Source organism: Ostrea edulis, chromosome 7, assembly GCF_947568905.1.
Source record: "Ostrea edulis chromosome 7, xbOstEdul1.1, whole genome shotgun sequence".
In the NCBI taxonomy this organism is placed as follows: Eukaryota; Metazoa; Mollusca; class Bivalvia; order Ostreida; family Ostreidae; genus Ostrea; species Ostrea edulis.
In genome coordinates, this window is record NC_079170.1 from 38,540,508 (window position 1) to 38,568,099 (window position 27,592).

Sequence of the window (27,592 nt, forward strand, 5' to 3'; positions counted from 1 at the left end):
TCACCTGAACCGAAGGTTCAAGTGAGCTATTCTGATCACATTTTGTCCGGCGTCCGTCTGTCTGTCTGTCCGTCTGTCCGTCTGTCTGTAAACTTTTCACATTTTCGACTTCTTCTCCAGAACCACTTGGCCAATTTCAACCTAACTTGGCCAAAAGCATCCTTGGGTGAAGGGCTTTCAAGTTTCTTCAAATGAAGGGCCATGTCCCTTTCAAAGGGGAGATAATCACAAAAATGCAAAAATAGGGTGGGGTCATTTAAAAATCTTCTCAAAAACCACTGGGCCAGAAAAGCTGAAATTTACCTGAAAGCTTCCTGACATATTACAGATTCAAGTTTGTTCAAATCATGGGCCCCGGGGGTTGGATGGGGCCACAATAGGGGATCAAAGTTTTACATACAAATATATAGGAAAAATCTTTAAAAATCTTCTTCTCAAGAACCAGAGTCAGAAAAGCTGATTTTTACATGAAAACTTCCTGACATGGTGCAGATTCAAGTTTGTTCAAATCATGGCCCCCGGGGATAGGATGGGCCCCCAAGGGGGGGTCAAAGTTTTGCACACAAATATATAGGGAAAAACTTTAAAAATCTTCTTCTCAAGAACCACTAAGCCAGAAAAGCTGAGATTTACATGAAAGCTTCCTGACATAATGCAGATTCAAGTTTGTTCAAATCATGGGCTCCGGGGGTTGGATGGGGCCACAATAGGGGATCAAAGTTTTACATACAAATATATAGGAAAAATCTTCTTCTCAAGAACCACTGAGCCAGAAAAGCTGATTTTTACATGAAAACTTTCTGATAGTGCAGATTCAAGTTTCTTCAAATCATGGGCTCCGGGGGTAGGATGGGGCCACAAGGGGGATCAAAGTTTTACATACAAATATATAGTTAAAATCTTTTTCTCAATAACCACTGAGTCAGAAAAGCTGATATTTACAAGAAAACTTTCTGACATAGTGCAGATTCAAGTTTGTTCAAATCATGGTCCCCGGCGGGTAGGATGGGGCCACAAGTGGGGGGGGGGGGTCAAAGTTTTACATACAAATATAGAAAAAAGCTTTAAAAGAACCATTGGGCCAAAGAAGTTGACATTTACATGAAAGCTTTCTGACATAGTGTAGATTCAAGTTTGCAAAGGGTAGTTTGGGCCATAATAGGGACCAAGGTTTTACATGCAAATATATATGGAAAGTCTTCAGATATGGGCCAAGATGACTCAGGTGAGCGATGTGGCCCATGGGCCTCTTGTTTCTTTTAAGATTACTTTTAAAACTGATTTCTTGACTAAATAAAATAAATGTAAAAGTTTCCAATTTCAAATGAAGAGGTGAAGATGAAGAACAGTAATCAATCCCAAAACACCTATAGATAATACGAAATTAATAGTAGGGTAAACACCGCCCCTGGACATACCAGTAAGCACCCCCTGTCTACCGGTACACCAGCTGTGAACCCTCTATCTTGATAAGGTAAACGGAGCAATCTGCAGTCACAATTGGTGTGAAAGAACAGGTATAAAATAGTCAGACATCTTTTGACTCAATGACAGGTTGTATTGTTATAACATTATCTATGTTCGAAGGTGTTTGGTGAAGTTTGGGAATCCAGTATACGTACGGTAATTCACATCCATTGTTATGTACATACCGCCCACTTTTCATCAACATCCGTTTTTCTCTGGTGTAGTATTCCAATTCGCCTAACTTTGAGGAGGAATAACACACCAGAGAGGTCTGATATGGATGGATAATAATTTGAAATTGAAGAGAAAACAATTTTAATAAAAAAAAAATAAAACAGTTAATATACAGATCAATTGTTGGTGTTTATATTTTCATTCTAGTTTCAAAAAGGTAATTTGCCATGATGACGATGTAGCATTCTTCCTTAATGACAAATCCTCAACATGACATGCGAATCTTTTCTACATACAAAATACAGTTTATCCAATATAAGAAACATATAACATGAATAGTTATACATAAGACGTGGTACATTAAACGGTACTGACTCCCATCAACATACACTCTAGAAACAAACTCAAGAATATCAAACTCAAGAATATCATATAATTCAATAAAAAGGATAAAAGGTGTTAGGCATCATAACTCTCTCTCTCTCTCTCTCTCTCTCTCTCTCTCTCTCTCTCTCTCACTCACTCACTCTCTCACTCTCTCTCTCTCTCTCTCTCTCTCTCTCTCTCTCTCTCTCTCTCTCTCCTCTCTCTCTCTCTCACTCACTCTCTCACTCACTCTCTCACTCTCTCTCGTTATCTAATGTACTGTAGTTTTGCGTGTCCTGATCACGTGTTCTATCATCTAATGTCTCGTAGCACACAGTCGTCCCCGTTAAGCTATCTCCCCTTCCTGGTTGTTCGTGTACTGGACCATCAAATTCCGCATTTGCGTATAATGGCGCTTCTTTTAAGCATGTCTGCTTTCCTTTCAGTATACCTCTGTAATTACAGTAAAAAAAAGAATGGAAACTTGTCCTGGTACCTCTTAATACAGACTTATACTTACTTCTTGTATGGAACTCTTCAATCTCGATACGGAATCGAACTACGGAATTGGTCGTAAATGATGCAATACATGAGGCGGCATTTTCATCCAATAAAACATACAAATGAATGTCTGAAAGTTCATGGACACTCGATAGACTATTCTAGAGTATAGACACTGAATCTCGGACTCTGCACTATTACATAGAATTTAGATGGTCTACAATTTGTCTTTACGAAAATAACTGGGTATATCGACAGTAGCACATACCATCGTTTACATGTATATTCATATATTCCTAGTATCGCATAATTTAAGAAAGAGCATATTTCATCATCTGATATATCGTCTCTTAATATGCATTTTATAAACAACCTTTTCCTCTGCGCGAGAGAACAGTACTTTTAATCTTGGATGTCTCCATAAAGTACTGATGACGTACAGTAGTACACAAAGAACTGATGAAGCAGCACACAAAGTACTAATGACGAAGTACTGATGACGTAATACACAAAGTACTGATGACGCAGTTTACAACGTTTCAAAAACGGTCCATGTTCGGAGAAATTTTATCTCCGAGAATGATGCTCTTTAAGGAAAGATAGTGGTTGGTTCGGACCGATTGTTGGTGGTAAGTTTGAGGATTTGAAGATCATTCTGATGCCCAGGAAATACAATAACACACAAAGGGAGAAACAAATGCATTTTTGAAATTTCACAACAAACATTGAACACTATAACATATAGACAACTAGAGTAAATTCTTATTTTGATGCAATTTCCTATCATTCCTTACTATGTAACAATTATATACAGGAACTCTTCAGATTGAGGAGATGGAAATATTTTTGTAATGGTAGATTCGTCTCCCGTATGTCCTTAAGATCCCAATTTATACAATATCATGCATGCACATGTATAATATGACACGGTAGAAACAGAACCTGCCATCAAAATACTACGCTGAAGGTTTGTTTTTAGAATAAAAGCAAATCTACGAACTTAATTTTTCTTTATGATCCTTAGCTCAAAAGCACTAGCCAAGTGGAGTGCACTCGTTTTTTGCTCAAAGCAGGCAAAACAGAACAAGTTTGAGAATAGGAAACGTCATTTATATAGTCTCTTTGTATCAAGAACCATTGGCTGTTTGGAGGAGAATTGCAGTGGTTGCATAAACAAAGTTTTATTAAGGTAAGGTTTGCAACAACAGGGAGATAACTCTTGATATACCTCAGTGCACTTCGCGCTTTATGACGTCATAATGAAGAAATGCGTCACGTCATAGTTGAATCGAGGGAAAATGTCATGATATTTACTTGTTATCTACATGTACTACCGCTGTCAAGTGTCAAGCGGCATATGTGTAACCCTCTATCACAAAATAATAATAATGTTTCTCAAATGATAATTTATAAACTATTTTCTTTGATATTATAAAAGTCTACAATTTGTTGTATAATACATATGTAAGACTCTAAAGTGCGATGGTCGCTCCAAAGTGCGATGGTCACGCCAAAGTGCGATGGTCTGCGCCAAAGTGCGATGGTTTGTTAACGTTACGGACGCCAAAGTGCGATGGCCACGCCGAAGTCCGATGGTGCAGAGTTCAGTAACGTTTGTGACGTCAAGTCATTGTGACGTCATGCTTAACGTCCAAAGAAATGCAACACGGACGACAGCAACGGCAAGGTATACAAGGTTGAGGATAGTGAGAACGGCAAAGTATATCTGTTGTCGAACTATCTACTTCGCCCAAACATTATTTAATTCGTGATCATTTATTACTTGTAATGCACACGTAATAAAATCCTGGGAATATGCTATAATGCAAAATATTCCATACCATTTTGCGTTGGAAAATTTTGTGTTTAATAACACGACAACTAGATGGTAATGAAATAAGGTGAACTTCTTATTTTTTATGCATGGATTTTGCACTGATATTTTGGTGAAACAACACACGGTTGGTACCGTCTGTACCAAAACACTGTGTCGTTTACAAACCAATGGATTTCGGCGTGTCATACCATCGCACTTTGGCGTGTCATACCATCGTACTTTGGCGCATGAGTGTGGATCATCGCACTTTGGCGTGTCACACCATCGGGGTTTGGCGTAGACCATCGGGATTTGGCGTGACCATCGCACTTTCGAGTCCCATCGCACTTTGGAGTCTTACATATATACATATGTAGTATGCACTAAGGTTAATTTCCATTAAAATAATGTGACCATGTAATCTCTCCAAATCTTGCAAGGGAAAGTAGGATTTATTTTGATGCAGTTATAATCGATCATTGTTTGTGAATAGTATCCTCAAAGACAAGGTTCGACATTAACGAAGCTAGGAATTTTTATGACATTCACAAGCATTTTTTTAAAAATAAACCTCACAATGCTCTCTAATTATATGCACTTCATATTTCAATGCTATGACATCTACTTGCGCTGATAGAGCGATTTATCGCATGAACTTTGAAATGTAGAAAACGCAACTGATATGATCATGTAAGAATAAAAAGGGGGTCTTCTCTAGTACATGTTAGAATAGTCTTAATTTTGTCCGAGGAACATTTGCATAACGTCGACATAAAACAGATCTATTAGTGTCATTTTTACCAACTTTACGTTACCCCCCCCCCCCCCCCTCCCCTTCTAGATCCACCACTGGGCACTGGCCGGGCTTTATATTGTCACGAATGGTTACAGTTGTATGTTCAACTATGTAAACAAACATCAAGCAATGGAACAAGGAGAGGGAAACTATTTCAAAGATGTAGTATATAAGACAGGTTCGGGCTAATGTAACACGCGGAATTTATGACGAAGCAGGACCGTGGAAAAACCCCCGCGGGATATTGAAAATATTGTATTGTATTGAATTTAGAAAAAAAACAACTCAACATCTTAATTTCTAATAAATGTGATACTACAATACTTGACAAATATATATATCATTTTGGGGCTGGAATTGTATCTTATTCATGAAAATGCTTAATGCGATCTTCAAAAGTTGTACAATTATAAAATAAAGTGACAAATCGCATAAATGAAATAATTCTTTTTAATCTGTTACCATGGAAACAAAGCCCGGTGGGTAGTAATTCTATATGCTTTCTTAAATATTCATGGTCCAAATATTATGTTTAAAGTAAAAAAAAAATCTGACGTAGACCTTGTAAAGCTGCTTAATATACATTTTTTGTTGCCATGGCAACCAATTTAGATTTAATTCAAGATATAAAAAGTGCTATTTTTTGTGTTTTAAAATAAAAAAAATTCTACCAATTAGTATAATCTTATAGATAATACTCTTTTAAAAAATTCTACCAGCTTTTTACCCCATAAGTTTGCCTCGTGTAGTTTTTATACCACTAGTATTCCCTTTTGTACAAAGATCCCAAAAATGTAAAACATCACAAAAATAAGCCCATCTGGTCAAAAAACGACACGGGCAATTTTTTAAAATGTCAATCTTTAAAAGATAAATTCCTACTGAATATGCTGATATGCAACATGACTTTGTTCGCTACATGTCAAAATGTCGCAAACCTTACCTTAAGAGAGAAAGAGTGTAAAAAAAAATATATATAGATGTACTGTCCACTCACCTCTTCAGTGTGTGTAGGAGGTGTTACACATAATACTATATTTGAAAGCTTTGTGTAATGGGAAGGCAGAAAATGCAACAGACCAGACCGGGACTCGAACCCGGGGCCCCTTAAGATCTCCAGTCAGGTGCCCTACCAACTGAGCTAACTGGCCACCGGCGATCGAAACCGGCTGCCCGCTACACTAATACAATACAAAACTATATTGTTTTCAAACCGTGCAACAGTTTTAAAAAAGTATAAGTTATTATTTCCATTATTTGCAGACATATTAAGGTAGTTCATTACACTAACAATTTATTTACGCTGTAATAGATCGTTTGAGCGCCTCGTATGAAACATGATTTCGCCATCGAAAGAGTGATACAAGCTCTCAATTATTTCATATAATTCTTTATGCGATTTTTAGTTATACAAGTGTATCTGCAATTTTACAAGACTTAACACTAATCTTTAATATTGTAAATGTTATAGAATTGACCAGTGGCGGATTTAATTTTCAAATTTAAGGTAAATCGTGGCATCTTGTTTAGAAAAAATGTACTAGACGATAAAAGAAGCAATAATTTCTTCCACTCCTGGAGAAATAAATGACAAAATCTTTTGATTCCTTGAATTACTTTATTGGGAGAAAGTTTTTCTTTTTTCCAAAAACCCTTAAAATTTGCCTCACTTTATTAATTGCACCTTATTAAAAATGATAGAAAATAGTACAAATGACTAAATAGGAGACATATTTCAAGCCCTATAAATTCGGCAAAATCCCTGGACCCACCACTGGGGGCCTCAAGGCGGCCTCCAGACCCCTTGGCTCATAAAATGGAGCCCCCTGTAACCCCAATTCCTGAATCCGCCCCTGTTGACAATAGGTTGTGTTTTATTCGTTCTAAAAAATCCCTGTAACTCCCATGAGTAAATATCCCTTATCTAATCGAGTGTCAACAATGTCTTGCATACCCCCAATGTCCAAAATAACTCACAACAAGCCGCTCTGAAAATACCCTAACTGGTTATTATACATGAATTATGTAATAGACCAAGGTTTCCAACTCCCGCATCATGGCGTCTACAAAAATATCAAACCACCTGGGAAAAACCTTGCCCAAATCCGTTCAAAATGCATTTACCCCTAAAAGTAACAGTCCCCGTAGCTTCATAAAGCATTCATGGTTTAAATGCATAACTCTTTAGTGGCACATTTATAGTCTATTGGGAAATCCCAATGTTTCTTACAGGTACGGGGGCGCTAATTTGTCAACACCACCGTACACCCGACGTAGTTAGTTTACAACTAATAATGAAGAGCAGTTTGGTGTAGTGTAATATGTTCAATATTGACGTTCAGCGGCTGAGGAGATCCTCATTGGAGAGTTAACTAGTGTAATATGTTCAATATTGACGTTCAGCGGCTGACGAGATCCTCATTGGAGAGTTAACTAGTTTAATACAAAAAAAGTAAACAATAGATAATTACTAGAATTTAAGATTTTTTTTTACAAAAATTAATTTTGATATGCATTTAGAAATACCTACATACGTTTAAAAAATACCAGATCATACTCCAAAATGTTTGTTAATTTTTATGGCGCTGAACTTGATTTTTGATGGTTGTACGAAATATCAATCGTTTTCATTTATTCTTTAAAATACATTCTAAACTTTTGTAAATGACTACATACAATATACTAGAATTATTTTCTGATATACAATAAAGCGGACAAAATATGGAGAGAGAAATCTGCAAATGTTCCTCCTCACCTTTTTTACATCCGTATTGATTTTTTCGGTGCATTTAACAACATATCCCTTGTACAATGTGTGCATGGTGTACACAAAAGACTGTACATATTTGCACTTGATTACGGAATGGTGTACACTTTGTGGTCAGTGTAGACAAATCACACGCGCATGTAGATAACTTTGATGACTGTAAGTTGCTATTGTACAGAAATAGTCGCCGAGTCGATCAATTTTTAGAAAGGGGAAAGCCCGAAGAGAACACCCCCCCCCCCCCCCCCCCCCAATGTTGTACGCTCTATTAAAAATCTACAGAATCATTATGAGTGAACAAATTTCGACGGGACGTAAAACAAACATTACAATTCAAGAATTCCAAGGGCTGGACAACGACTTCCCTACACTATAAAGATATGAATGATAGACACTGTAACCAATTATCGTACCTTTTCCAATATATCGCCAGGAGACCAACATTCATCAACACTGAGACGAACAGCGCCACAATCAAACCGCTCACTATTGCGGGGCTTCCCTCCGATGACTGACCACTTTTCCCTGTGTCATTTGATAACATGTCATAAATATCACAGTCGATTTTCACAGTCAAAGATACAGTTATAATTTCTTTGAAAATATCTGACTTATTTTTGTCTTTACCTAACATCTCGGTAACAGTCCCACTGTAAATTCCAGTAATGGGATCACAGGACAAGTTACACCGTTGCGCACACTTTGTTCCAAAGAATCCATTTAGACACACTGTAAAAAACAAAACAAAAAGAACTACATGTACTTGGAAAGCGATAACGAATGAAGGAAGGGGGCAGTATCTCATATGTGTACATACTTCGCATCCAATAAATATTGATATATGATGACGGACATTTTCATATTCACAATTGTCCTATAAATGTTATTTGGATTTTTCAGAAAGATAGTACCGTAACCACAGTTAGGTATTCATCATGTTCACAGCATCACAGGTAAATATAAGGAAGCTAACCCATGCGAAAGTACATGTATAATTCAAGACAGGTAGTGATCTCTCCATTTCATTATTAGAATAGCCTTCCGTTATAAAGGTTTGGTATCTACAGCATTGTAATACCCTCGGAACAGTCGAGGTTCCTCCATCCAGGGGCACAACCCTCGTCACAGTATCCTGTCACGGCATTACAAGCGGCACCATTCAAGCACCTGCCTTTACAAAGTTTGGTACAGTTGTCGCCAAAATACCCGTCCGTACACTCTGTAAAGGAATCAACAAGAAATTGGTATTGAATCAACAAGATAATTTGTATTGATTCAACGAGATATTTGTATTGAATTAAAAAGATATTTGTATTGAATCAAAAAGGTATTTGTAATGAATCAACAAGATATTTGCAATGAATTAATTTTGTGAACATGTTCTAAAATATCCACAAGAAAAGCACTTGACTCAAGCGTCAAAGATATCAGGCCGCAGATGAAAGAAATCATTCCAGGACTACATTGTTTTTTACAATAGGACCACACTGAGAATATATCTAAATTGCTATAGTACGCAAAATTAGTTTGTAGAAACACTTTTTGTTCGTGATCCCTATAGCTTGATTAGGTAAACGGAGTTATTCGTAGTCAAAATCAGTGCGAAAAAACCGCTTAACAATTGGTATATTACACCTCAGACAGCATTTCACTGAATGACAGGTTGTTTGGTTTACATTATTATAACAATCATATAATGTACGAAATGCTAACTCTAAACAAGACTGTTGAAACCCTTGTAACTTTAACTGATTTATCAGTAGCTTGCCTAAATAAAACACTATTCATACGCAGGACATGCTCTTGGGTATCGAGTTAGTTGAAGGACATGAACACCATATGCAGGTGATAATGTTACATAAATATGGGGAGTTAACGATGGAAAAGCTTAAAAATGTTGAGCTGTTAGTTTGCTGTTGCCATTTATGTTATATTTAAAGGCATAAGGTCTATCTTTCATCTCAAAAATGACATCACAGTATTTTGCAAGAAGAACTCCAAAAAACAAATTTGTAGTATTAATATGGAGTTATCTATAGCTGCAGCGCTTTGAAATTGAAGTCATATTGACGTTTTAGCCCTTAATAAATGTTTGTCTGGTACCCTGCTGATTGGTGGCTACACACAAATATAAGAGATGCAAAGTCAACATGGTACCAGTTTAGGCAAATGAGAACAGGGGATTATTTTATAATTACTATCGTATCCAATGTGTTTGTAAACATTCTGAAGAACTTTTGTGATTTTCTTGTTATGATCTTTAATTTCGCCACCTTTTTGCAACATGCAAAATTTCCCTATAATGTTGGACCCTATGCCTTTAATATCCAGGTCTGAAACAGATATGGAAGATTGTGCGGTGTCTTTGTTTTTCAAACAATGGATTATTTTTGCAATTGTATAATTTTATCTTTTCACCGAGATACAGCGTAGTGCCATACTAGAGTACTTATACTGATATAACTGTGAACATTTCACCCATTACAGTACTGAGACTGGTATAACTATGAACACCTTATCCACTAGACTACTGTCACTGGTATAACTTTGACTGGTATAACTGTGCACACTCTATTCATTAGACTATTGAGACTGATATAACTATGAACACTCTACACACTAGAGTACTGTGACTGATATAACTGTGAACACTCTATCCATTCGAGTACTAACACGGGTATAACTGTGACCACTCTACCCACTAGAGTACTGAGACTGATATAACTGTGAACTCCCTACCCCCTACAGTACTGAGACTGGTATAACTGTGAACACTCTACACACTAGAGTACTGTGACTGGTATAACTGTGAACACTCTATTCACTAGAGTACTGAGACTGATATAACTGTGAACACTCTACTCACTAGAGTACTGGGACTGGTATAATTGTGAACACTCTTCTCACTACAGTACTGTGACTGGTATAACTGTGAACACTCTACTCACTAGAGTACTCTGACTGGTATAACTGTGAACACTCTTCTCACTAGATTAGTGACACTAGTATAACTGCGAACACTCTACTCACTAGAGTACTGGGACTGGTATAATTGTGAACACTCTTCTCACTACAGTACTGTGACAGGTATAACTGTGAATACTCTTCTCACTAGACTACTGACACTAGTATAACTGTGAACACTCTAGTCACTAGAGTACTCTGACTGGTATAACTGTCAACACTCTTCTCACTAGACTACTTTGACTGGTATAACTGTGAACACTCTATTCACTAGACTACTGTGACTGGTATAACTGTGAACACTCTATTCACTAGACTACTGTGACTGGTATAACTGTGAACACTCTTCTCACTAGGGTACTGAGACTGGTATAACTGTGAACACTCTACCCACTAGACTACTGCGATTGGTATAACTGAACACTCTATTCACTACAGTACTGACACTGGTATAACTGTGAACACTCTACCCACTAGAGTACTGACACTGGTATAACTGTGAACACTCTAAACACTAGAGTACTGACACTGGTATAACTGTGAACACTCTACCCATTAGAGTACTGACACTGGTATAATTGTGAACACCCTACCTATTACAGTACTAAGACTGCTATAACTGTGAACACTCTACCCACTAGAGTACTGACACTGGTATAACTGTGAACACTCTACCCATTACAGTACTAAGACTGCTATAACTGTGAACACTCTACTCACTAGAGTACTCTGACTGGTATAACTGTGAACACTCTGCCCACTACAGTACTGAGTATGGTATTGACGTAAGATATGTTAAACATTAGACTTTGTCGTTAGTGTTGTTGTCTTTCAATATTGTTTAATATCAAACAAGTTTTACTGCCTGTTTCTTGTATGTTCTGTTTTCTTTGGTTACAATAGTCTCCCTTCCAACCATCGAAACACATCGTACATCTTCCATCCAATATGTGGCATATTTTTCCCTTGCAATTTTCTGGGCAGTTTTTGCTGCAGTCTTCACCAAACTTTCCCACCGTACAACCTGCAGTTTGAAAATATATAGAATGAATGTATGTGTATGTTGTATATTTTCTTAACAAATACAATATGAGAACAAACAATACGCCCACATGCTTTATCAGTCAATGGAGTATTAATAAAAGTATCATTGGTCCTAAGGGCTGTGAAATCTATGAAATTGTCAACAGCAGTATAAAACAAGATTTGTTCTTAAAGGGGCATGAACACGGTTTGAGCTGGAAATTTTTGAATTTTATTTTTCCATTATTATCGTTTACAATACTTTACTCACGTATTTCTAATGGTCAACCAAAATTTGAATATCAATTTTTTAGTTACAAGTGAGTGTATCTCACAATTCTTTGTTATGTAAACAAAGCTCATGTCATATTTTTGTTTACATATAGAATATCTAATATAAAATAGCATTTTAAAATAAAGTGAGATGTGCTAAACACTATCAACTATCTAATTGTGTTCAGAATCAAAATATCAGTTGATAAATCTGCTTTAAACGAACTTTTACTGGTATATTTGACCTATGTAAACAAAAACATGACACGAGCCTTCTTTACATAACAAAGAATTGTAAGCTCTGTATCACTCATGTACCTCGACAACTGACCATTATAGATACCTTAGTTAAGCATTTTAAACGTTAAAATTGAAAAATAAAATTTGAAAATTTTCAGCTCAAATCGTGTCCATGCCCCTTCATAGCGCATATGCCCATGAACGTGCTCATACTGATGGAAGACTTTACATAATACAATATGTTATATTACATGTAGCACTATCTGACTAGTTTGGGCCATCCCTTCTGGGTTTTTTTTTCTAAAGATGCATTTCGCTTTTATACAGATCAGCAAAATTAAAGAAATTGATCAAGTGATAAAGACAATAACATCTATAATAATTTTGGCTCCACCATGGAACCAAAACCCCATCCCAGGATTTAGTCTCAATGTAGTATCAATAGTATTAAAAATAATACACTGCACACTATATACAAAGTTAGACTCCATCCTGGAGTTAGAACAACTGAAATTTACAACTTTAGTAGAAGTGGTCCTCCTGTACAAGATGTGCATTTATTTTTCTACAGATGTGCGATTGTAGAGACCTGTTAAATCATTAATGCACGACGTAAGTCTAAGGACGCAGAACAATTGCTGAGTGATTCAGGTGGCCTATTAAAGGGACATGGATACAATTGAGCTGACCATTTTATTTTTCCATTTTTGTTGTGCTTAGCTTAAGTATTTCTAATGGTCAACCAAATTTTGAATATCAATTTTTTAGTTACAAGAGAGATAAAGCACTCAATTCTTTGTCATGTAAACAAGGCTTGTGCCATCATTTTTTTTTACATATAGATTGTTTAATAGAAAATATCATGTTGAAAAGAACCTGATTTGTGCTAAACATTAGAAACTATTCAGCTGTATTTCGAATGAACTTAAAAATTGAAAAATCTGCTTTAAATGAACTCTTTCTGGTATGTTTAACCTACGTAAACAAAAACATGGCACGAGCATTGTTTACATAACAAACAATTGTGAGCTCTGTATCTCCAATATACCTTGACAACTGACTTTAAGCGTTTTGCTGACCATTAGAAATGTCTTCGTTAAGCATTCCGAACATTAAAACTCGAATTTGCAGCTCCAATCGTGTCCATGTTTCTTTAAAATTGAAAGGAAGGGAATTTAACTACTGGGTTTTACCATTGGCAATTTGAATAAATATGGATTGCTTGTAATTGTTACCAAATGTTTCCTAGTGAAGAGCCCACTTTATCTTTCATTCCCGCATTCAAACATAAGCAGCAATTGCACTACCTTACTTACAACTCCAAACTAATACTTTGTCTGAAAAATGAACTAAAAAATGTACCTCAATTTTAAAAGATGAATCATGACACATCGTTAAAATGGCTGATTCCTTTTCAACAAACAAATGGGAAAATGAATACCAGTATATTTTTTTCACAAAAACAATGCACGTGTTCGGTTTCAAAACTTTCTGTAAATATTCAAGCAATGAATTCTTATATTTTAAAACATATATTCTCATAACTGCAATGGTGTGTGTATACAAAATGAATAACGCGCGTTGGCGCGTTATGAAAATTTGTTTGCACACACACGTAAAAGAAAAAGAGTGCTCAACGCTGCAAAATATGATAGCCCAATTCTTGAATTGATTTTCAATTAATTATCATAAACAGCAACTTATTAGCAAAGTTGTACAATCTGAACTGGGGTCCTGCAGTTGGATTAATTTATGGTGTTTGTTTGGTGATAATAACCACATTATAGGTAGGATCAACTTCTCTGGCAGCGAATGAGGTGCACTTGTGTTGTCTGAGACGGGAATGGACAAGAAAACTTTTTTTCCAATCTGCACGAATGCGAGTGGACACAAAAACTGTTACCATACTACTCCCTGATAAGTGATAATAATTATCTTTATTAGTAATTGGTATGATATAAACCATTACTATTATTATTACAAAACCACCGGTTCCTGTGAACCGATATGCTAGATGCAGACAACATACTCGACAGTGTCCATACACCTAACAGATTTATAGTGATTCAGTCTTTGCATTTATGAGCAAATATACTTCAAATTTCACTAATGCATTTTATCACAAGATTCTTAATGTCCTTATGCTATCACATGACAAAAGCCGAAAACCAAAAGGATCTACACACAGTACGTCAACGCTGCAATACCCCAGAGAACCGAAGGGGCTATTTTCATCCCGATTCCAACATTTCTTTAAGAATGAGTATAACTAAAATCATCGTACAACCTAAAACAAACTAGTAATAAAAGAACAATGCAAAATCGAATTTTTTTGTCACGGAGTTTTACTTTTTCTTGTATATAGATAACCTCAACTTATCGATCAAACCATACAAGATCTGTATTATTGTAAGAAAGTGCCAGCTGATATCATCAAATGGTAAGATTCACATTAGAAGAGGTAAGGCAAAAGTAGGTACTCAAAATAGCATAGGAGTATTGGTAGTACATGCAATATAAATTACCCAAATAGAGAAAGTTCCTTAACTCAAATATTAGAACTTCCCGCTGCAGTGATCTAAAGGTAGAGCGTTCGTCCAGCATGCGGAAGGTCGAAGTTCGAATCCTAGCCGCGACAGTCCTAAGTCGATAAAATTGGTAGTGACACATCACCAAACGCTCACAACCAGGCGTAAATGTCACGGGACCTTCGATATGACATTTAAAACGGATGTCCCGTGTCACAGTAGGTGTGACATGCTAATGACCCCTCACTGCTCAATGGCCGTAAGCGCCGAGCGTAGGCTTAACTTTGAAGCCCTTTGAACACCGGTATTGGTGATGTCCATATGAGTGCAAATTCTCGAGAGGGACGTTAAACAAGATAGCATCAATCAATCGAACCTTAAATAGTTAATCTTCTTCAACCGAAATCATGGAACTTCCTAAACTTCTTTAACCAAATTAACGAAACTTCCTCAACCCAAATTCGTAAACGTCCGTAACCCAAGAAATGGAAGATACATGTACCAATCTTAGATACTGAACATTCTCAACCTAAACAGCGAAACTTCCTCAACCTAATTAGAGGATTTCCGTAAGACAAATAGTGAAACATCAATAACAGAAAACGTTGAATATTCTCAACCCAAATGCGAAACTACCTTAACTGAAATAATGAACTTGCTATACCCATATACATGTAGTGAACTTCCTCACAAGAAATCGCGAAAATGTCTCAACCTAAATAACGAAACTTTCTCAAGCGAGATAGAGAACTTCCTCAACCCAAGTAGTGTACTTCTTCACCTTTCATAATGAAACTACCTCAACTCAAATAGTGACAGTCTTCAGCCAAAATAGCGAGACTTCCCTAACCTAAAAAATAGAACTTCCCCAACCCGAATAGTGGAACTTCCATAATCCAAATGTTGGAACATCCTCACCCAAAATAGTGAAACTTCCTCAACCCACATTGTGGAACCTTTATCCAAACAGGACCCCCCTTTCAGAATAATTGTGAAATTAGTGACAATTACACAAGTTTACTGTAACCCTGTATATAATATATCTAAATAATTGCAGTATACCTGTGGTAAAATATGGATCCTTCGATTTGTTTCACTAAGAATATATTATCGAGGATGCTATCAGTGGAATATGTACAAGTGTACGTTTACCAGAATCTAGGTCGGTATTCATCGACTACTGTAAGGAAATTTGATGTGCAATTTTATACCTAAAAAACAATGATATGATGTGATGTAAAGTATGACGCATAGAAAAGAAACGAAAGTTGCCTGTACCATGAGATCGGTACCATCATTATTCAAAGGCCCTTAGAAAGAGTTATTGCAAAAATGAATAATGAATAATGAATAACGATAAAGCCTACAAATTAAACATTTTCACCTTTCATACAACATCACTAGAACTGCAACTTGTTTGATAGCCATGTACGGTTTTAATTGTCTAAAACGACATGAATACTAGAAAATAAGGTCAGTATCCGCATCAAAATAATAACTCATTTGACATCCGGTATACATACATAATCTAATGATGAATCCTCCACGCAAGTTTAAATCATACAAGTGTAGAATTAATAGCTTATTGGGAGGCGAAAATAACGAACAGTGATCAATCTCATAACTCCTATAAGCAATACAAAATAGAGAGTTGGGCAAACACGGACCCCTGGGTATACCAGAGGTGGAATCAGGTGCTGTGGGCACTATATCTTGATCAGGTAAACGGAGTAATCCGTAGTCAAAATCAGTGTGCCAAGAACGATCTAACAATCCTTATCAAACACGTCAAATAGCATTTGACCCAATGATAGGTTGTATTGGCAAATTAGATTGTTATTATGACCATAGAATTTACGAAATGCTGACTTTAAACGAGACTGTTGGAATCCCTGCACCAGCAACTTGTTTGTCAGAAGCCTGCCTCGATTTAAAATCTTACTAAACGCAGAACAAGTTTTTGCCTATCGAATCAGTTGAAAAATAAAAACACCATATTCAGGTGATAATGGATTATTGCCACATAGATATGGGAAGTTGACGATGAAGAAGCTGAAATCATCCCGTTTGTTATAATGTTGAGTTGTTAGTTTGCCGTTAATATCTGTTTTCAATCAAATATCCAAGTATCGAATCGACATATGAATGAAAATTATTATTGTTAATAGGTAATACGTCGTCGATATATCTAAATGTCGTTTTGAAGGCCACAGCAAGATAATTTTTCTTCTCACGTAGAAGTTTTTGAATACATTCTGCTTCATAGGAATATAAAAACAGGTCATCTAACAAAGGAGCACCTTTTGTGCTCATAGGAATTCCAACTAACTGTTGGAATACCTGATCACTAAAAAGACTACGACGATATTGTCAATGAGGAACTCCAGCATATTTTTTTATTTCAACTTCAAAATACTTGTGTTCGGAATCAGAGTGATGTGTAATAATGTAATTTTTGGATGACTGATCATTAGATATGAATATTTCCGTTTTCCATATTTGTTGACAAAGTAACTGTTTATAATGTCAGCAAGTCTAGTCTTTAATTTATCGTGAGGAATGGTCGTGTAAAGTGTTAAAAAGTCATTCGTTTTGATGTTCATTTGAGAAAAATTTTGCGATTTCAAATTTACTAAAATTTCTTAATTTTTGTTTTTAGAGTCCACATTTCATTTACACCACTTCTGGCATATGTACTCGCACAATCCATTTGAAGTTTCTCCTTCACAGCTGTTAATATTTCCGTGAGGAGCAAAGATGGGGACTTGGTAGAACACTTATTGGATCCAACAATGTATCTTTGTTTGGAAGAGTTTTAATGAAGTTTAGGAATAGTTTAGTTTAGGAAATAAAGTTTTCCTAGCCCCATCTAAGACACGTCCAGGTAACTGAGTTCTGCCATTTTTCTGTCAGGTGACCAGATAGTGTGGCAATTTCTCCATCGCTTGTTAACGAGATTATTTAGGGCACTAAGGAGAATACGCTAGAGTACAATATAATACGCTGCTAACATTTCATCTCTTAATGTAATTGAATTGTTAATTCAATCATTATGTATACCACCTAAATACAGATTATTACAAAATAACATAGCAATCTTTGTCTAAAATATTTGTTTTAGTGATATTTTGACCAGAAAACAACAATCAATAAATGGGGGATTTATAGCGTGTTATCATTTTGTTTTGAGAAAGTATTGACCGATGTAACATATAATATCAGTAGTTAATTGCATCATTTTTGATAGTTACTCGGGATATAAATTCATAATCTTTGGTTTTCTTGTTATCTTTTCCTTTTTGTTTGTTTTTAATGTAATTTTAGAACGTACTTTTGATAAATCGTGAATCGTGGTATGCAAGATCATTTCAAATGTTTATTTTACGAGTCCAATGATCAATATTAGATACAACTCAATATTGTGGCTGTTTTTTTAAAAGATATATACTGTGCATCCGATGTTTAAAACGACGGCAGTAATCATCAATGAATTAACAACCACGTCGTCATATCAATGTAATCTTCATCAACGTAATTATTTCACTTTTATATTAAATTCATATAATAATTATTTGATTTTATGAAATTTTATGGCTTTGAACCAATTTTACAGATCTCGAAATATGTGATGCTTACTCCTCCTAGGCACCTGATCCCACCTCTAGTGTGTCCAGGGGTCCGTGTTTGTCCAACTATCTATTTTGTATTGCTTATAGGAGTTATGAGATTGATCATTGTTCGTTATCTTCACCTTTCTTGTATCAAGTAAAAAAAATTATGAAATTTTATTAAAACTAGATATGATTATAATTGATAGTATAATGTGCATACAAGATATTTACATGAAAAACACTAATCTCAGTGGACTATAAAAAGATTTAATACTTTGCAAATAAAACAAAGCCATTATCTTGGAAATTTAGATGTAATGCACTGGTATTTCTGTGCAAATATGTAGTAAAATGTGCTCGAGATCAAACGGTAACCTTGTAACCGGAATTGAAATAATCCTTAGAAAATGAAAATTATCATGTTTTCCATATATATATATATATATATATATATATATATATATATATATATATATAAGTTTCCATAGCCTAATCGACAAAATTCACCCGATAAGACATCTTATTTTGTTTGATTAATATAAATACAATTCGTTTCGCCGGTTTCAAGGCTCTGACCTTGAGTTCCTTTATTTAACCTTGAGTTCCTTTATTTAGCCATAACGAGGATTCCCAAAATTGCGATTATTGTTTGACCTTCAATACTTCCCAATTATGTTAGAACATCATAAGAAATCATTACAATATGAATTTATATAGCTCTTTCTCTCTCTCTCTCTCCCTTTCATATTCTAGTCTCGACATTGTGGCTTTTTAAAATAAAGTAAAAAATGAATTGACCTTGAAGACGAGTATTTTATTAATATATCATCTTAAGACCTCTAAACTATGGTAAAACATTATTCTAAATCCACATACATGTAGGTTCGGATTCGCATGGCTCTTTGTGTTGCGATGTCGGGGTTTCTAGAATGCGGCTTTAATTTGTCTGACCTTGAAAGGTGTATTACCTTGAAAAATAATCCTGTATCTTTTTCCTTAGACTTCTCCCCCATTCACCTATTTGATTGTTGATTTTGATTTTAATGCTAGATCTGTGTCTTTTGATTGACCTTGTTTGTTGTTTGATCGTGTTCTTCTGGCAATCATTATTTTTCGCTGTTCACCATATCCGAATCATGAATGGTACGGCCTACCTAATATTGTTTTGAACTTAATCAGTCCATATCATGATGTTCCCACCATTTTATTCCATAATCACATTGTTTTGTAAGTTTTCCCTCTAAATTCATCTGATTTCTGTACTTTTCAAGAATAATTCTATTTTCATCCCGACCCGACCATGGTACAAACTCTCTAAACCATAGTCAGTAAACACGCTTTACAACGAAACCACCACCATTTTTATCACTCAGTACAACAGTGTATCACTCTTGTCATCAATGTAGTTTATCGATACTTGCCGTTTTTGCGTGTTATTTGTTTATGTAATATATGTCTCTTGATAAAGACGCGGGTTGCGTCGAAAATTCGAGTTTTAAATAACCAACAGTGTCGTGGCCTTTTCAGTGCTTATATATATATATATATATATATATATATATATATATATATATATATTAGGTTAAACTAAACTAAAAAGGCTTACAAAAGGATGTTTAATTTAAATCATAAAATCTTATCAGCTTTCTCTTAATTACCCTAGCATACTCTAGCGTACCCTGTTTAGTAGGACCGGACTATTTATAGCTCGCGAGAAATGACCGAGTAGTTAGAATTCTCGGTTTTCCATCAATGTAGAACTATATCGATGTACTTCCGGCAAACAATTGGTAGTTACAATTGTGAGAAAGATTTGAGCTTTGATTATACATTAGCACATAAAAGCGTAGCACGTGACCGTACACCTGGGGTAAAAGCGATTGGAAAGTCTGGGTGTACATGCATGAATACGTGTTTTTCGGGATCTGCAATGTTTAACAAAAATGTGCAAAACTGGTTTTGGAATTTTAGATAAAAAATATTGATGTTATGAGTTCTAATCTATTCATAAATGACGCTATATTGGCCTCAACAAAAGAGATATTATATTGCTCGTCAAATTTTAAAATGCGTGTCACCATCAGTGGTGAAGTTGCACTGAGCTGTGGTAATGACTAACGATATTCACGCTTGTGAGTATCAATATTAATTTAGATCATTGGATTAAAGTATGAATCTCAAAAGTCATCTAAAGCAGATTGTGTCCCTTACTAAATGTTGAACTCTAAGGTCAGGATCAAATGCAAGGTTGTGAGGTTAAAGGTCAAAGCTACAAATATCCCATGTCCATTATAACATATTGATACAGTTCTAGCAATAAGACTTGTAATGAAATATATTATGCATACATTACATGTTTCGAGGAAAAAACTGTTTTAAAACGTACTTTAACTCAATTTAAACCATTAAGTTTCTGTTACAAACACATGTCTATGATCCACGTATTGAATTTGTCTGGGGGGTTTTTCAATTGAAAGCAGAACAGCTTGTTGCTGGAATTACTTACCTGTTACATTGACTACACAAATAGAATCTCTCTTTTTGTAATTTCCATCTACATAAGCTAGTATAACAAAGCGGCCATGATCCGCACAAGTGAAGCGCTGGACATCCGGTGATGAGATCGTTCTTGTACACTGGGTGGCATTATCTCTCCTGTCTGTAGTTGAGATGTACACCGACCAGTTGCTGGAAACTTCCCCTAAAATGTACGAGTGTCCTTATCCGAGGAATTGCACCGTATATAATACCGTATATAATATTGTGAATCCATATTGGGGAGTTTACAAAGTTATCTGAACCTTCATTCTACCCTTCAAAGTGAAAATATATTGATGTAACATGTAATTTAGTGTTTGATTCATTGTTTTAAAATCAAAATATTAAGTATTGTAGAAAATCATTCTGTTATCTTATATTCTCAAAAGACATTTTCTATACACAATAAGATACCCCAGATGAATTCACGAACAGGATTGATAATAATCGAGAAAAGCACTGATGTTTTACGAGTTCCAAACCAAACCCGTCTAAAAGAATTCCCCAAATACCATCCCCCTGTAACAGACGAGCCAGGGTAGATCCCCACCCACCCTGTGACAGACGAGCCAGGGTAGACCCCCACCCACCCTGTGACAGACGAGCCAGGGTAGACCCCCACGCACCCTGTGACACACGAGCCAGGGTAGACCCCCACGCCTTTGGGAAACGGGTTCAGATTAAAAACAGTCCCAGGGTACAAGTACGCTTGGAGACGCAAGTCTACATTTGTTGATAGAATTTGTACTTTCCAAGAAATCATTCCATTTTTATCAATAGAGTTTCCGAGAAATTAGTCCAAGTCTATCAATAGCGTTTCCAAGAAATCATTCTGAAAATATTATGGATTGGGTAGAAAATGGATCTTAAAAGTTTAACTGAAACCTATACGAAACGTTGCTCATTGAGGGAAATGAGTCAATTCCATGAGTATGAATTGTGCTTCTTTGTTAGCTTGACTGTTTTTATATTTTTATGAAGCAGAATTTATTAAAAACTTCGTGAGAAGAAAAAATATCTTGGTGTGACCTACAATGCGACATTTAGATATCTCAACGATGCTTTATCTATCAACAATAAGAATGTTCATTAATATGTCGATTGGATATATCCTAGTGAGCTCGAAATAAAAGACACAACAAAGTCGTCCACTTCTGCTTCCTATTTAGACATTTTTTGAAAATAGATATTAATAGCAAACTAACAACTCGACTTTATGATAAACGGGATAATTTCAGCTTTTCAATCGTCAACATTCAATATTTATGTAGCAATATTCCATTTTCACTTGCATGTGGTGTTTATATCACTCAACCGATTCGATACGCAAGAGCTTGTCCTGCATATGATCAGTTTTTAGATCACTTAGATTAAGATCGAAGCAGGCTACTAACAAACAAGTTGATAGTGCAGGGATTTCAACGCTCTTGTTTAAAGTCAGCATTTCGCAAATTCTATGGTCGTTATAGCAATTTAGTTTGCCAATGCAACCTATCATTGGGTCAAATACTGTCTTGCGTGTTTTAATACACTGAGTACATGTATAACTACGGATTACTCCGTTTACCTGATCAAGATATAGGGCTCATGGCAAATGCAACCAGTTGACAGGGGATGCTTTGTCCTCCTGGGCCCCTAATTCCACCTCTAGTATATCCAGGTGTCTGTGTTTGTCTAACTCTATATTTTGTATTCCTTATAGGAGTTATGACATTGGTCAATGTTCATTATCTTCACCTTTCATGTAGATGATTCTGTTAATTCATGTCTCGCATGTTAAAAAGTGCGATTATCTGTATATTTTATTTGATAATTCATTGATTTTAACTTTATTAAAAGGAAATAAATACACTTTCGATACTTTGATCAGATAACAATGCGAGTATGGAATTTCCTTAAACAAATTAAATGCCATCAAAATTGATCCCTGTTCATTATCTTCGCTTTGTATTTAAATGTTTTACTCATAACACTGTATACCAAGTTTGGCACCGCCCTAGAGTCAGAACATCTGCCCAGAGAATCACGAATTCGAATTTTACAATTTTGTTAGAGGCATCCGTGCTGTGCCTCACTATGCAATTAGTTTTTCCAAAAGATGTGCTGTTATAAATACTCGTATGTTTAAAAATAGGACAATTTTTGGAAGTTGACTCCCGCTCCTAAGGCCCCAGGAGTGCAGGAATAGTGAAATTTACAATTTATGTCTCCATTCTCCCAAAGATGTTTCCATTGAATTGGAATGGTAGTAATCAAGAAGTAAAAAAAGCTTAATTGTTAACACACGACGGACGACGAGCGCTGACCAATTTCCATAATTCATTACTCAGGTGACCTAAACATTGTGACATACTTATCTCCTACCCTATATCTTTGACAGAACATCAGTACACCCTATGTATATCATCTTATTTGATGTCCATCTGCAGTTCAAATTAACATGCCATTTACACGTGTACCACCAATATCTGTGTATGTGTTAAATAAGACGATGAAATGCTTTGAATCATGCAATTACGCTTGAAATGCCTTAATCAGAGGTCGGATATACGTATACTATCAAGTGTTTGTGTGAAATGCGGTGGATCACAAACCGCGGGCCCTTGACTTGGAAAAATGCCATGCTCAACTTGTGATGCGACTTGTAATTTTGTTTAAGTGACCCCATGGCTCATACTAAGCTACTGATTATTTTTCTGTTTCCATTAGTTTTGGCATAATTGTTTCCCTGTTTTAAGATTATTTCAAGTGACGATGAAATTACTAAATGATAGAATTAAGAAAAGAACAAGAGGCCCATGGGCCACATCGCTCACCTGAGTCACCTTGGTCCATATCAGAAGATTTTCCATATCTATTTGCATGTAAAACCGTAGTCCCTATTATGACCCCAAACCTACCCCTGGAGGCCATGGTTTTTGCAAACTTGAATCTACACTATGTCAGAAAGCTTTCATGTAAATATGAACTTCTTTGGCCCAATGGTTCTTGAGAAGAAGATTTTTAAAGATTTTCCCTATATATTTGTATGTAAAACTTTGATCCCCTATTGTGGCCCCATCCTACTCCAGGGGGGCATGATTTCAACAAACCTGAATCTGCACTATATCAGAAAGCTTTCATATAAATCTCAGCTTTTCTGGCTTAGTGGTTCTGGGAAGAAGATTTTTAAAGATTTTTCCTATATATTTGTATGTAAAACTTTGATCCCCTATTGTGGCCCCATCCGACCCCCGGGGGCCATGATCTTAGCAATTTATAATCTGCACTATATCAGGAAGCTTTCATATAAATCTCAGCTTTTCTGGCTCAGTGGTTCTTGAGAAGTTGGTTTTAAAAGATTTTTCCTATAAATTTGTATGTAAAACTTTTATGCCCCCCTTGAGGCCCCATTCAATCTCCGGGGTCCATGATTTTAACGAACTTGAATCTGCACTATATCAAAAACAACAACAACAACAACAACAAACTTTGACCCCCTATTGTGGCCCCATCCGACCCCCGGGGGCCATGATTTTCATAATGTAGAATCTGCATTATATCAGGAAGCTTTCATATAAATCTCAGTTATTCTGGCTCAGTGGTTCTTGAGAAGAAGATTTTTAAAGATTTTCCCTATATATTTGTATGTAAAACTTTGATTCCCTATTGTGGCCCCATCCGACCCCCGGGGGCCGTGATTTTAACAATTTAGAATCTGCATTATATAAGGAAGCTTTCATATAAATCTCAGCTTTTCTGGCTCAGTGGTTCTTGAGAAGAAGATTTTTAAAGATTTTCCCTATATATTTGTATGTAAAACTTTGACCCCCTATTGTGGCCCCATCCGACCCCCGGGGGCCATGATTTTAACAATTTAGAATTTGTATTATATAAGGAAGCTTTCATATAAATCTCAGCTTTTCTGGCTCAGTGGTTCTTGAGAAGAAGATTTTTAAAGATTTTCCCTATATATTTGTATGTAAAACTTTGACCCCCTATTGTGGCCCCATCCGACCCCCGGGGGCCGTGATTTTAACAATTTAGAATCTGCATTATATAAGGAAGCTTTCATATAAATCTCAGCTTTTCTGGCTCAGTGGTTCTTGAGAAGAAGATTTTTAAAGATTTTCCCGATATATTTGTATGTAAAACTTTGACCCCCTATTGTGGCCCCATCCGACCCCCGGGGGCCATGATTTTAACAATTTAGAATCTGCATTAAATAAGGAAGCTTTCATATAAATCTCAGCTTTTCTGGCTCAGTGGTTCTTGAGAAGAAGATTTTTAAAGATTTTTCCTATATATTTGTATGTAAAACTTTGGTCCCCTATTGTGGCCCCATCCGACCCCCGGGGGCCATGATTTTAACAATTTAGAATCTGCATTATATCAGAAAGCTTTCATATAAATCTCAGCTTTTCTGGCTCAGTGGTTCTTGAGAAGAAGATTTTTAAAGATTGTTCCTATATATTTGTATGTAAAACTTTGACCCCCTATTGTGGCCCCATCCGACCCCCGGGGGCCATGATTTTAACAATTTAGAATCTGCATTATATAAGAAAGCTTTCATATAAATCTCAGCTTTTCTGGCTCAGTGGTTCTTGAGAAGAAGATTTTTAAAGATTTTCCCTATATATTTGTATGTAAAACTTTGACCCCCTATTGTGGCCCCATCCGACCCCCGGGGGCCGTGATTTTAACAATTTAGAATCTGCATTATATAAGGAAGCTTTCATATAAATCTCAGCTTTTCTGGCTCAGTGGTTCTTGAGAAGAAGATTTTTAAAGATTTTCCCTATATATTTGTATGTAAAACTTTGACCCCGTATTGTGGCCCCATCCGACCCCCGGGGGCCGTGATTTTAACAATTTAGAATCTGCATTATATAAGGAAGCTTTCATATAAATCTCAGCTTCTCTAGCTCAGTGGTTCTTGAGAAGAAGATTTTTTAATGACCCTACCCTATTTTTACCTTTTCTTGATTATCTCCCCTTGGAAGGTGGCCTGGCCCTTTATTTTAACAATTTAGAATTCCCTTTACCTAAGGATGTTTTGTGCCAACTTTGGTTGAAATTGGCCCAGTGGTTGTTGAGAAGAAGTTGAAAATGTGAAAAGTTTACAGACGGACAGACGGACAGACGGACGGACAGACGGACGGACGCCGGAATACGGGTGATCAGAAAAGCTAAAAAGTACAACATATAACTTTACTAATCCAAAAGAATAATTTAAAAACAAAACACAAATATGTTACCTTGGAAAATATCCACTTGGTAGATACTCTGCAATGTGGCCATGTCAACATTTAAAGTAGTTTTATTTCTATACAAATATCTGAAGTAATATGAAGGAAAGCATGTTGTAGGATCGCCATCTGTGATTACAGATGCATTTTCTCTGAAAAACTTTCTGAAAACTTCTCCTCCATCTCCATCGTACACGAATGATTTCCGTCCTTTTGATAGGTTATCTAAAACCACCATATCAATGTAAATTAGTTTAACTAACACTGACCAGTCCTCCACATCCATTTCATCAAGATCTTTAGATAGGTCAAAATTGATTAGAATGGACCAGTCGCGAATAACTTACCGTATGCTCCGATAAGCGCCAATGAGAGACACAGGTGCAGGGTTCCAATTCCCGAAAACGTCATACTCTATCCGTTGATTAGGTGGTGCAAAGGATATGGAATAGAGATACGAGAGTCGTACAGTGACGTTTATCATAGCAGAGATGCAGTAGTTTGAGATTAAACAAACTTTTCTAACAGTGGGGTAAAACAAACGTATGTCGCAATGAATAAAGTAACTATTAATAAAGCAAATCAAAATTATCTAACAGTAGAGTACCACAAAAGTATTTTTCAATGAATAAAGTAAAACAAAATTATTAGTTAATGAAACACAACAGATTTAACTAACCACGGAATAAAACAAAATTATTTGTGACTGCAATAAAACAAAATCACTACTAAAATTGCCAATCGTTGGAATAAAAGAAAATCATGTGTCTATTTAGAATAAAGTTATATATTGATGAAATAATAGCATCTATCAATTGAATAAAAACAAATGCATAAATCAATGGAATAAACCAAACGTATCTTCCCATGGAACAAAGCATAGGTATGCATCAATTCAATGAAATTATCTAACAATGTAACAAAAGAAATGTATAAATGTATGTATGTTATCAGGATTGTAATTATCTAACAATGTAACAAAAGCAGTGTATAAATGTATGCATGTTATCAGAATTGTACACCACTGTAATAAACAGAAAATTTCTATTAATGGCAGAAAACAAAAATTATCTACAGTAATGAATCTTTGATACATTCATGAGCATAAAGAGGTACTCACCAAAAACAAACTTATCCAAGGGTCATTTATGAAGACGGTAGTTAATTTGTACAATTTAAGGGGGGTTTATCACATAACTACTGTCACTTTTGACTGATCGCAAAGCTTTTTTACTAAGTCTTAAAACACCGGGTGTTAGCTGCTCATCTCTTACTTTCTTTGATGAGATTGTGAAACCGC

General features: G+C 35.9%; 1 protein-coding gene and 1 non-coding gene across 3 annotated transcripts; both read right to left on the reverse strand.

Annotated features, from left to right (window-relative positions):
- Nucleotides 1-1,765: 1,765 nt before the first annotated feature.
- Nucleotides 1,766-27,592, reverse strand: LOC125655226 (multiple epidermal growth factor-like domains protein 10). 2 transcript variants are annotated; one of them, XM_048885436.2, is made up of 9 exons: nucleotides 27,413-27,592; nucleotides 26,640-26,706; nucleotides 26,302-26,517; nucleotides 21,033-21,227; nucleotides 11,714-11,875; nucleotides 8,966-9,106; nucleotides 8,515-8,616; nucleotides 8,301-8,412; nucleotides 1,766-2,460 (listed from the first exon to the last, which is right to left on the reverse strand). In XM_048885436.2, the coding sequence occupies exons 2-9, from the start codon at nucleotides 26,701-26,703 to the stop codon at nucleotides 2,262-2,264; spliced, it is 1,191 nt and encodes a 396-aa protein (XP_048741393.2). In that variant the 5' UTR covers nucleotides 26,704-26,706; nucleotides 27,413-27,592; the 3' UTR covers nucleotides 1,766-2,261. The 2 variants fall into 2 exon arrangements, with proteins under 2 accessions (XP_048741393.2, XP_048741392.2); XM_048885435.2 differs by having other exon boundaries at nucleotides 26,640-26,713.
- Trnas-gga (transfer RNA serine (anticodon GGA)) lies at nucleotides 6,197-6,271 on the reverse strand. The gene has a single exon. It is a non-coding gene; the product is annotated as a tRNA-Ser (tRNA).

Coding starts and splice junctions, on each gene's coding strand:
- LOC125655226 (XM_048885436.2), bottom strand. CDS start 26,703: ATGACGTTTTCGGGAATTGGAACCCTGCACCTGTGTCTCTCATTGGCG. Junction 21,228..26,301: donor CCAAGTGGATATTTTCCAAG/GTAACATATTTG, acceptor CGTACATTTTAG/GGGAAGTTTCCAGCAACTGG. Junction 8,413..8,514: donor GACTGTTACCGAGATGTTAG/GTAAAGACAAAA, acceptor CAAATGACACAG/GGAAAAGTGGTCAGTCATCG.